The 12287-nt window shown below is 57.1% G+C and overlaps 1 protein-coding gene across 1 annotated transcript in view; it reads right to left on the reverse strand.

Moving 5' to 3' along the window:
* Nucleotides 1–12287, reverse strand: part of KCTD5 (potassium channel tetramerization domain containing 5) — a 31021-nt gene that overhangs the window by 12514 nt on the left and 6220 nt on the right. Inside the window, exon 3 of the mRNA XM_077762773.1 lies at nt 2436–2544. Coding sequence (XP_077618899.1) covers nt 2436–2544 — 109 coding nt within the window. The remainder of the gene's footprint in view (nt 1–2435; nt 2545–12287) is intronic.

The raw sequence follows: 12287 nt of genomic DNA on the forward strand, positions 1-12287 counted from the left end.
GGGCGCATTTACTGCCCACACTCCTGGCATGCGTCACTCCAGGTGGCCTGCCGGGTGCAGAGTCACACAGGCATCTGAGCCTTGCACCCGGCACGCCTGGGTGGAACTCTCTTCCCTCCACAGACCGTGGGCCACCTACTGCCCTCAATGTGTGGCCCGGGCCTGGCCGAGTGGCTTTGTGCAGGTCTGAGTCACTTGGTGCCTCAGTTTCCTCATTCAACTGGAAGACTGGCTGGTTGAGAGCGTGGTTCCCAGCTCCGGGACTCTTGCCAGATCAGCACTGCCTTTCTTCCCAAAGGCTGACGTTTGTCCCGCACTTATTTAGGGACTCTCAAGCTCCAGGAAATTCTTTAATTTTTACTTTTATTTTTGAGAAAGAGAGAGTGAGCGCGCATGCGCGAGTCGGGCAGAGAGAACCTCAAGCAGGCCCCATGCCCTCGCAGAGGCTAATGCAGGGCTCGATCTCATGACTCTGGGATCATGAACTGAGCTGAAGTCACGAGTTAGATGCCACCCAGGTGTCCCTCAAGTGCCAGGAAATTCTTTTTTTTTTAAATGTTTTATTTATTTCTAGGAGAGAGAGAGAGACAGCGTGAGCAGGGGAGGGTCAGAGAGAGAGGGAGTCACAGACTGAAAAAGGCTCCAGGCTCTGAGCTGGCAGTCAGCACAGAGCCCGACGTGGGGCTCGAACCCACCAACCGCAAGATCATGACCTAAGCGAAAGTCGGACGCTTAACCGACTAAGCCACCCAGGCGCCCCTAGTGCCAGGAAATTCTAAAGAACATATTGAAACGGCCCGGCCTCAAGATGGCTCACAGGCATTCCAGAAGATCTGTGCTGGCCTGACCTTGCTCTTTACGTGTCCCTGCACTGGCAGCACTAGGAGCCCAGAGCCGCGGACTCCGCTTGGGCCTCGTTCCAAATAGGTCTCCAGACAGCGCGGTCAGAGGGTGGGGGCAGGGGTGCACGGCATCTTTTCTCAGGGTCACCCCAAGGGAGGCTGCAACTAGAATGTCATGCTGTCGGCCGCCCTCTCAGGCCTGTGTGTGGGAGCTTCACGACCCGAAGGGCAGGTATCCCTTCTTGTGCGGGGACACTGCGTGTGCTACAATCGGATGCGGGGACGCTGCGCGTGCTGTAATCGGATGCGGGGACGCTGCGCGTGCTGTAATCGGATGCGGGGACGCTGCGCGTGCTGTAATCGGATGCGGGGATGCTGCGCGTGCTGTAATCGGATGCGGGGACGCTGCGTGTGCTGTAATAGGATGCGGGCACGCTGCGCGTGCTATAATCGGATGCGGGGACGCTGCGCGTGCTGTACTTGGAAGAGGAGCAGACAGGCGTCAGCGGCCACTTGCCCACAGCAAGCGCCTGCTTCTGAATGAGCCACCCCAGAAATAGGCTGCGTGGGAAGTCTCGCTTGGAGCTGGAGAGCTCCAGAGCAGAGCAAAGGGAGGGCATTGCAAACGACACGAGTGTGCATCCGTGAGGGTCACTCTAAAAGAAGATGTTGAAGGTGCCTGGGTGGCTCAGTCGGTTGAGCTTCTGACTTCGGCTCAGGTCATGATCTCATGATTCGTGGGTTCGAGCCCCGTGTCAGGCTCTGTGCTGAAAGCCAGCTCAGAGCCTGGAATGTGCTTCGGATTCTGTGTCTCCCCCTCCCTCTGTTCCTCCCCTGCTCACACTCTGTCTGTCTGCCTCTCTCTCTCAAATAAATAAACATTAAAAAAAAAAGAAAGAAAAAAGAAACAAAAGAAGATGCTGACTTGGGTCTGGAAGCGGCAAGAGAGGGAGCAGCAAGCCCAGCTCGGGGCGGGCGCTCATCACGGGCCCGTGGCCACAGCCGGAGCCAGAGGCCAGCAGAGCGAAAGCGCCCTGGACCTCTCAGGGCCCTTGTACACGTTAAGCCGTGTGAACGGCTGCGCCTGGCATCTCTGCTTGCTGCAACCGCGTGGCACGTTTGAGCACAGACAGGACTCCGAGCTGAGGGCGCAGCGGTGCCTGGAGGGACAGCACATCGACACGGAGGAGGCCCTGGGACTCGCATGGCCGGCGCGTCCGAGGCCGCTGGAGCCAGAGCAGCCGTAAGGGTTAGTGGCCTCCCCAGCCGCGGCAGCACTGTCGACCGGGGCCCTGACGCCGCCCCCTCAACTACAGTGGGTCAGGAAGTCTCCGCTTCCGGGAGGAAGGCAGGGGGAGAGACGGCGAGCCACCCTCATCTCTCGGAGATGCCTCCCTGCTGCCCCACGGGGCACGGTTTGTGAAGCCGCCGGGAGCCCGTGAGGGGATGCAGGCACCTGGGATTTCCACGGGGCTGGGGGTGCTCGGGCCCCAGTGCACGGGGCCTGTGCCTCGCGGGGCGGCTGGGGCTCCGAGGGGTTCGTGTCTTAGGTGAGCAGTCCTCCCGTCCACCAGGCTCCTGTCCCCCACATACCCTCCTCTGCAAGATCTTTGTTAATGACCAGCTTGCCATGTCGCAGGTAGTTCAGCACAGGCCCAAAGTAGGTGGGGTCTCTGTCGATTAAATAGGCACCAGTTTCATCCTGCAAAAAATAAGGCACCATGAGTCCTGGACGAGAAAGCAAGGGCCCCACGACTGACCCCAGGCTGGGACGCATGCACAGGGCTGCGGAGGCACGTGGTCCGTGCGTGCCCCTTAAGCCACAACTAGACCGCGTTGAGGGTACGCACGCCTCTGGCCGTCCGCGGCCTCGCACCTTGGTCTGTCGCCACTTCAGGTCTGGGCCGAGTTAAGCTCTGTTTGCATCAGGACCTCGCTGAATTCAGGCGGCAAAGTGACTGCAGGGCCACACACAGCCAAGGAGGGCACTGCCTCTTCCGGTCGTAAAGCTGCCCACCAGGAGCAGCCTAACACACTGCCCTCCAGGGTGAGTGCCGCATGGCCTTCTCACCTCGGGGAGGGGACCTGCGGCACGCAGAACAGTGACTATGTGCACCAGCCTGTCTTCCTCTTCGAGGTGGCCCCAGAGCCTCTCAGTGACCTGACAGAGGAGCCTCACCCTGTGGGCAGCAGTTCCCAAGTCTGTGAGGTCCTCATGACACACCATCAGAAGGTACTTCTGTCACACTAGGTGGGCCCTGGCTCCTCCCGGAGGCGCCCAGGCCTCTCTGAGGGTTAGGGCCCTCTGCCCAGTTGCCAGCAAGCTTCAACCACAGCATGGACAGTCAGCAGACACACCGACCTGGGCATGGAGGTGGGGAAAGTTCCGAAGGACACCCCAATGGAACAGAGCCCACAGAGGTCCACCCAGAACAAGAGGCGTGCGGGGTACTGCCTGTGAAATGGAGCTGCAGGTGTGTGCGGGGGGCAAACTGGGTGGGGGGGACGCCGGGGCCTGGCACCTCGCTGCTCAGCGGGCAGGATCTGGGCACTCAGCCCAAATCCTGCCAGGAGAGGCCACCGCCTGCGCACAGACCTCCCAAATCCATCCTCGGGCTCCCCTCCCGCCCTCCGTCTAAGGAAGCACCCGTCAGACATTGACCCAGGACCCCTACACTTCACACGAGGCTGAAGGACCCAAGGTCTAGAAGAGAGGGACAGTGCTGCCATAGCACAAAATCAAGGGGGACTTGTCCCCACTCCCTGGTATGAAAGGAGTCCAGCACGTGACGTGTGCCCAGCACCAAGCTCACGAATGACTCATTGGCTCACTGCTACCTCAACAGACAGCTGGCAGGTGGCTGGCTGGGAACAGGACACCCCAGAAAGCCTCCCTATCACACGCGGCCCAGGCCTCAGTGGGCCTTACCATGGGCTCGAGGACCGGCATCACACTGTGCCTCCCCTTGAGGAGGGGTGGGCAGGCTCGGCCCCACGGCTGCCTCCGCACTGACTCCAGCCCACCTGTCCGGCCCCACAACGGCGGGCTCACCGATGGGACCCCAACACGCTAAAGAGCGAGTGGCCTTGTGTGGCAGGCTGTGCCCTGGGTAACCTGACGCCAGGATGTGCCACCCGCACCGGTCCAGCCACACCGCTGACGAGCAGTGCTTCAGCAGCTTCCCCCACAGAGTCCTGCCAGGGCTCTCCATCCGGACCAGTCCCTATCTAGGGGTTTGTGTCGGTCGGACGGACTCCGAGGGCAGGAGGGTCGGGCAGCCTGCACCTACCGGAAGGCTTCAACTTCCACAGGATGGGGGGGGGGGGGGGGGCCCCCGCNNNGGGGGGGGGGGGGGTGCGGCCCGACGCCAAGACCCCCAAATCCCCCAGACTTGATCTTGGGCCACTGCCCAGATATCAGACTGACTCAGGCACACAGGTGGGACCTCTGTAAAAGCCACGCGTCTAACTCCCGAGCTGGGGAGTGTGGCCAGGCCGTGGACATACCCTCAACACTGCGGCCGGCACGCCGACATGGGGTTTGTACTGGGATTGTGGCCCTGGGGCCTCTATCCTCTGGCAGAAACGAAAAAGTACAGAACATGGAAAGAGAGAACAAAACAAACAAAACATCCCAATTCAGAGTCGTCGTCTCAGGCTCACTTATGCAAAAGCCCAGAGAGAAGCATCTCGGTGACATCCACGACGGCAGGCGCAGGCAGGACCCGGGTCTGGTCACACTTAACGACAGGCAGCGGGGAAGTAGAGCAAGACGCCAACGCCGGCTGCTGGCGAAATGCGCGATCCCTCGTCTCTGCTTTCCGTCCTGTCCTCCGTGTATGTAACAGGCGTGTGCTACGTGTGTAAGGTGGCGAGGCTTGTGGTTTTTTGTAAAAGAGCCAGAATCAAGACTGCTTTCTTGACGTATCATTTCCCTCTATCGACCTTCCCCGCTTCTTCTCACTGAATTAGTGTCTGACCTACTTGTGAAGCGCTGGCTGTAAGAACATACGGTACCGAAAGACTTAACCCAGGAGAAGCTGGCCTTGGCTCCTGGGTACCGAACGAGTGCCAACTCCCCTCAGGCTCTCAGGCCACACACCCAGAGCGGGGTGGCCGGACACCACCTCGGAGGCTGCGCCCAGCGTCTCCTCGGGAAGTTCGGACCCCGCCTCCCTCAGCTTGGGCTGCCGAGCCACTGGCCCCACGCGGAGGGGCCGCCAGGCCACAGAGACCATCAGCTCCTGGCCACGAGCCCCGTGCTCACAGTCGTTTCCCCAAGAGGGGAGCCAGCGACCAAAGGTATGGCCAAGCCCACATCACGTGCTCGCCCAAGGGATACCTAACCTGCAGTCCCTCAACAGGGGGGCAGGGAGGACAGTCTGCTTTGAAACCACCAGGGAGCCCCGCCCACCCTGTCCACTCCCTTCAGGGCCCACCAGGCACCCTTAGCTCACATCGCTGGTTAGGAATCAATGCTCTGAAAGGGCCAGAAACACACGCAGGCCACCAGTAAATAATCCCTTAGACTGAGCTTTGCCCTGTCCACGCTGCGCCCAGAAGCAAAACCTGGCTTAGGGTCAGGGCAGGATCAAATGTGTTGCCCAGCAAAGCACCATGGACAAAGTCCTCACACAACCATGTGGTCCTGAAAATAGCCAGGGGTCAGACTCTCACACAAGATTCTAAATGGAGAATGATCTGGGGCGCCTGAGGGGCTCAGTCGGGTAAGCCTCCGACTCTGGCTCAGGTCATGATCTTGTGATTCGTGATTTCGAGCCCCTGGTCAGGCTCTGTGCTGACAGCCCACAGCCTGGAGCCTGCTTCTGATTCTGTGTCTCCCTCTCTCTGCCCCTCCCCTGCTAACTCACTCTCTCTCAAAAATAAACATTAAAAAAGAAAAACCAATACATGGAGAATGGGTCTGTTGACACACGAAGGCTCTTTGGAGAGCACGCTCATCACCTTCACAGCCCCATCAACACCCCGGAAACAGAGCGTCACCAGCACGTCGGTGCAGGAGGGAAAACTCAAGCACTGACATTGGAAGAGGGCCGAGTGTCCTGAGCTACACGCAAGATCAAGTCTGTCAAATTTCCCCGGTGAAATCTGGTGAAATCTAAATGTCGAAGCACGGAATCTTCTGAGCACAAACATCTGTGGTCAATCTTATTAGAAATACTTAAATTTTTACTCTGAAATTATCCATTTTAAGTGATTCTATTTCAAATTTGCACATAAAACCTTCAACCTCCGCCCTCTTCTCTGTCTTGTTTTCTACAGTTTGTCGGACTCTTGATCCCAAAGAGGCCATAGACATCCCCGATTATGAGCGAAGAAATGGAGGTCCCAGACGCTTGTGTGAGGCACCGGGACTCACAGCGACCCCCACCCCTGCCCCGTGCCCAGGAGTGCCGGCTGGTTCTGATTTAGCGCTCCCTGCACGAGCCCTGAGATGCCCTGTGAACCCTGAGAGCTGACACCCCCCTGCGCAACATCACGGAAACATCGGAAACTCAGGGCTCTGGGCAGACACAGGTCATGTGGGTCAGGGTCCCGGGCCATTCTGACCCTTGGTGATGCCCATGGCGACAAACCTCCTCAGACCTCAAACTGCACCCAGCTCGCAGGGCCCTCGGCCCCAGGACATCCCAGACGGTCACCTGTCAATCTGACTTGGAATTCCGATGACATACGTGACTCAGAAGACGCTCTCAAGCAACAAACATGAGAGCTCGTGTGAAGGGCCCCCCCACCCCCCGGGGCCTGTGGGGCTTCTGCTGGAGTGGGTGTGCTTCAAGTCCACCCACAGCGGGTCCCTCTGGGTCCCGCAATACATGGGGATGCATCACCACGACCAGTTCAGGTGGGCAGGCTGGGGACCCGCTGGGAGCAGACGCTGCAGCCATAGTGTGCGCAGAGGCGGGTGCCGGTCACGCTGGGGCAGAGGGACTGTTCTGGGCGAGATGCTGTGACGGGACCTGCCAGCCTGAGTGCCAACCGTCCAGGTCACAGCTGCTGCAACCCTCTGTTGGGTGCTCCCTCCCTGGAGCCGCGCCAGCTACAGAACACCTGCATGCACACCCTGTACGGATGTCACATCGCTGCCTTTGGTGCTGCGAGTGCGTGTGTTTACGATAAAATAAACTATACTCTAGGGGCANAAATAAAATAAAATAAACTATACTCTATAAACCTGCCGCCACGAGACAATGAACTGGAGAAGGGAACAGGCGGGCACCTCGAGTGCCTGTGGCAGCAGCACCACGCAAGAAGGACCCAGAGTCCTGACCCCAGCGCCCCCTCCGCTGACCTGGAGGCCCGGGCACCCTGCTGAAGGCTCACGCCCGGCCGCCGCCCGGCCGCCTCCGAGGTGGCTTCTGCTCCCCCCACACTCGGCCCTGCTGGCACGTCCAGGGCAGAGTTCGCCCTTCCTTCTCACTGGGGCCGAAGGGCAGGCCCGCAGCTCCTCCGCCACCTCCCTGACGACGGCCTGGTGCCCGGTGCTGCCCGCCTCTTCTCTGCCTGGTTCAAACATCCCCTGTCTGCCTTGGCACCACAGCTGGTCCAGCCCGTCGCCCCCAGAACTCCTGGGCCGCCTATCCCTGACGTGCAGGGTCCTGGAAGCCCAAGTGCCGAGCAAACCAGAAGCCAGCGGGATGTGGATGGCGGGAAGAGATCTCGTGCCGCACCCACACTTGGATACTCAAGCCCCTTCCAAACACTTGCTCAGACGGTATTGCAACCTCGGAGCTGTGTTCTCCAGGCTCAAAGGTCTCCAGGTTCTTGCAAGACAACTCGGTAGCTGCCCAGGAGGCCGTGTCGCTCCCCCGCAGCACCGGCTCCAGCCTCTAGAACCGGGAACTGCCCTCTGGGGCCTGTCCTAAAATGGGCTGGAGCTCTGGCCGGGGGCGGGGGGTGGTTAGAGCGTGAAGAGGCAGCTGGGAAGCACGGGTGGCAGGAAGGCCAGGCTGCCACACGTTGCCCTGGGGGGCTGGCCCAGGCCTGTGGTGGCTCTGAATACGTGGGAAACAAGCAGTAACAAAAACAAGTTCTGAAGGGGAGAGAAAAGAGTTTTTCTGAAAACAAAAGTGTATAGTAAAGACTGCCACCAGGTCATGTCCGTCTGCTGCAAGGGCCTTGAACAGGTGCTGGGCGCTGTGACCTATAGCCTCCTCCTGTACTCACACGGCTCCTCCACAGCTCAGGCTCAGAGAGGCACACCAACTTACCCCAGAGCCACACAGCGGGTTATGTGGTTACACTGCGGTCAAAGTCAAGGGGCGCCTGGGTGGCTCAGTTAGTTCAGTGTCCAACTCCAGCTCAGATCATGATCTCACAGTTCGTGGGTTCGAGCACCGTGCCAGGCTCTGTGCTGACAGCTAGCCCAGAGCCTGGAGCCTGTTTCAGATTCTGTGTCTCCCTCTCTCTCCAACCCTCCAGTGCTCATGCTGTCTCTCTCTCTCTCTCTCTCTCAGAAATAAATAAAACATAAAAAAAAATTTCCTTCAAGGGGCCTGTGAGCACCGGTGGCTGGAGCGTCCTGCGAGGGAGCGGCGAGCGCCCGCTCCCAGCCCAAAGCAGTGACAAAGTGCACACAAACAGGCGCCTCAGCACTCCCGTCAAACTCGATCTGCAAAACAGGCAAGATGCCTGACGGAGGGTAGTTTTGTGACCACTGCTCTAAAGCAAGCTCATCGCTGTCCTGCTGCGCAGGAGCGACCACAGGCTGCCTGTGCAGAAAGAGGAAGCGCTCTGCAGGGACGCCCGTTTCCTCCGGGGCTGTCCTCCGATGGCCGACAGCGGGGTGTGGGGGGAACCGTAGGCACAGGCCCGGTATCTCATGCCCTGAAGCAAGCTCTTCTCGGTCAAGGCAAGTCCCTTCTCAGGGCTTAAGGCCTTGACTCATGGGCTGGTGCAGGTCTGAGGGCCATCTGGTTAGGTGCCCTGTGAAGAGGAAACGTGGGCAGCGCCGACAAGCACCTGCTGTCCTGGTGGGGAGAGGGGGCGGAGAGGCTGCTCCCAGCTCAAGAGGGGCCCCTCCCTCATTCAGGTCCCAGACCAACCACGGCACGTGGTCGGGGCTAAGAACATGCTCAGAGCCACATCCTCAACCAAAGTGTGAAATGAAATGCACCGAAGTCTCGGGACACCCACTCAGGGCCTCAGACAGGTCGACACGGCTGTCACTGGTGCCCGGGATGCTCTTAAGAATTTGGGGAGTTAGCCTTTCGCCTCTGATTTGGTTACACGGAACATAATCTGCTCTTTCCACTCCGAGGAATCCCCACTTCTCTTGCCAAGCGACTTTAAAGTTCGTACTTCCACCCACATCCCGCGTCACTTCACCCTGTCTGTAAAATCCCTTCCACTATCTTTCCAACTGAAACTCTATCTGAAACCCTTGCCAACAGCGAGTATACCCCGGAGGGAGCCCAGGCAGAGAACTGCGAGTGACATGTGGGACAGCCCCACCCCTCTCAGACCCATCTGACGCCACAGCATCTGCAACAGCATCTGCAACGCCGAAGCCAGGACAATGGCCCTGTCAAAGGACAAAAGCTCATGTTTTCTCCAGGCCTGGCTCAGCAGTAGAGTCTGAACACACCTCAAATCCTACTTAATCTGAGTGGTTTCAAACCACCAAGTAGCAGTATTTCCTGTTTTCCTTTTAACTCCTAAAGCATCTCCACACTAAAACAGGGGCTGATTCAGCTCTAAACAAACTCTAACCTGTTTTCAACAATGTCTAATGGGCCAGGTACCACGGAATACAAAGAGACTTAATCCAAATGAATCACGTGTCAAGTATTTACAAAGCACTTCCGGGAAGAAGAATCACGCCTGGCCTGCCCCTTACAGGAGCCTGGGAGAAAGACGGCCCAGGGCAGCAGAGCAGATACTGAAATGAACGCCCCAGACACCCCAGACACAGCCCTGCTGGAGGAAGGCCCAGGAGGAAGTGGGGATTCATGCTTGGGCTGTCTGTAAAGAGAACTGCACGCCAGCACTGGGCCCAGAGTCAGAACCCAAGACAAAAGGGCAAGGGTTTGGAGCTCAGAAATGGTGGACGGTGGTCCCCAGGTCAGTCCTGAGGCAGGGAACATGGGCTGGGGGGAGGGGGACTAGTCGCACCCCGCCCCCACTCTCCCCAACAACCTGTCTGTCCACCATCTGTCCTGGTCTCCCACACGGCTTCCAAGCTTCAAGGCACTCTCCCAGTGAACTCCCAGCCCATCGGTTCCTGACAGCTTCCCGGTCTCCCCCTTCTCCCCTTCAAGACCCCACCCCCACCCCCTAGCCAAGCACCAGCCTGCTGGAGCCCAGGAGCTCAAGAGATACTAGTCAAACGCCCAGCAGGAACCTTCCACCAGGTCAGTGCTGACGTCCAGCCCTAGGGATATCTGCCAGGTGTGCTTTCATTCATTTCAACTATGAGCTGAGGGCTTCGAGGCTTTTACATGTGAACCAACATCCTGTTTCTCGTCCATCAGGGAATCACTGGCAGCCTACTCCTCCCAACAGCCTTCTCCGCCATCATCCTCTGCGTCCTCACTCAGGGTTTAATTATCTAGGAGCGAACCTGGGAGATGTTCTTTCATCAGAACCAAGAGGGGGAAAGCTGAGAAGACTCAGTATCTTACACATTTTTTTTTTTCTCATTTGAATTAAAAGCACTCAGCCACCATGACTGGTGTGAATTAACACTACTCTTCCTGGTAAATTCCCATTATCCATGATTAAAAACTAACCCTTTTTTACTAACAACTATTTTATGAGACAAAAACTGAATCTGCTGCTTCACATACTAAATTTCAGTTTTACAATTTGGAAATCAGATGTGGTTAAGTGGATGATGACAGAAAGCAACGGCCACACGGATATATTCTGATAGATTAATTACATCGCCCAAAGGACGATTATTACAGTAATGAATAATTTTTTAAGTAGTCTTGAAACAGCAAAATAAAGGGATGAATTGGCTTAACTGTGCAAGCTATTGTTAACTGGCTCTCAACTGTTTTAGGGAACAGACTGCCTCAAAAAAAAGAAAAGAAAAAAAAATCCAGTGGACAAGAGCAATTTCAAACCTGATTCAATACACAAAACAGGAACTCTCAAGTAGAAATGCAGTGAATGGCCACTGTGACCCTCTGTTTTTTAAAAACCACCACCACCACCACCACCACCACCACAGTAAGACATACACCCACGCTATGAAAAGAAAATCACAGCCAACAAACGGCTATTTCTACCCTGGAGAGGACTGTCATTTTCTAGGAGGTCAATTCTCTGAGAGTGGAGAGCTGGGTCAAATGAGCAATGGAAACAGCTGGGGCGGGGTGTGTGTGTGTGTGTGTGTGTGTGTGTGTGTGTGTGTGTGTGAGGGGAGACTGGACTGCCAGCATGTCCCTGTCCAACCGTGACTTCTACCAATGACAAGTGGTGTGGTGGGAAGTCAGGAGCTCTCATTTCCTGATCGTTAGGTCATGCCACACCAAGGATGGTCTCGGTCAGCTTTCTTCAACCTGAAGAGGGATGTGAATCCTTCTGGGAAGACTTACGCCTGGCAAGCGTTGAGCTGGCGAGGCACAAAGCCAGGCACAATTATGTAGATCAACTGAAAAGACCCAGCAAAGTTAGAAGGATGTGAACTGCCTGAGATAAACACAGGTAACAAATATTCTTAAAACAGAGCCTTTTCGGAGTTTCAGTCCGGACAGATCCCAGATCCCGAGAAAGCGTTCCGCAGCCACGCAAGTCTTACAAAGGTGATTAAAAAAAAAAAAGTTTCTATTATCATCTGCACAAAAGGAACGCCTAATGAGATGAAAGACACACTGCAAACCTAGAAACTCCTATCCTTTTGGAAGGGCAGTGGGAAAGCGAATTGGGAAAAAAAAAAAATTCCTACCTAGCCCTCCCGTTGCCACCCCTTAATATGAGCAACATTTCCTTTGAGAAATTCTTCTACGGACGGCACCTTCTGAGTGTCGAGTGTGTGCATGTTGTGGCTGTAAACGGGGGAGCGCAAACTCTCTAAATGCAAGTCACCGGGAAAGGCAGGTCACCCATGTGAAACCCCCCCCTCCCCCCAACGCCAACGTTAAGTCAAACGTCTGGAATGCGAAAAGACGAGAAGAACGCCAGGGTCCTTCCATTCCAGAGCCAGTTAGTACACGGAGACGCAGGAGAGAAGTTCACACGCCAGGGGCAGAAGAACCCCGAGGCGGAAAGAAAGTAGATCCACACCACGGTCCGGGGTCTGGGAAACCTCCGCCGAAGAGCAGAAGGCGAGAAAGAGACGCCGGAGGTGGGCTGGCTGGGAAACCTGAAGGGTGGTGGGCGACAGGACGCCGTCCTCGCCTCCCCCGGCCCAGGGCGGGCGGTCGGGGGGCACTCGGGCCGGGCTGGTGACGAGGGGTGCGCGGGGCTCGGGGCCCG

This window comes from Crocuta crocuta, unplaced genomic scaffold (assembly GCF_008692635.1).
Source record: "Crocuta crocuta isolate KB4526 unplaced genomic scaffold, BGI_CrCroc_1.0 scaffold234, whole genome shotgun sequence".
In the NCBI taxonomy this organism is placed as follows: Eukaryota; Metazoa; Chordata; class Mammalia; order Carnivora; family Hyaenidae; genus Crocuta; species Crocuta crocuta.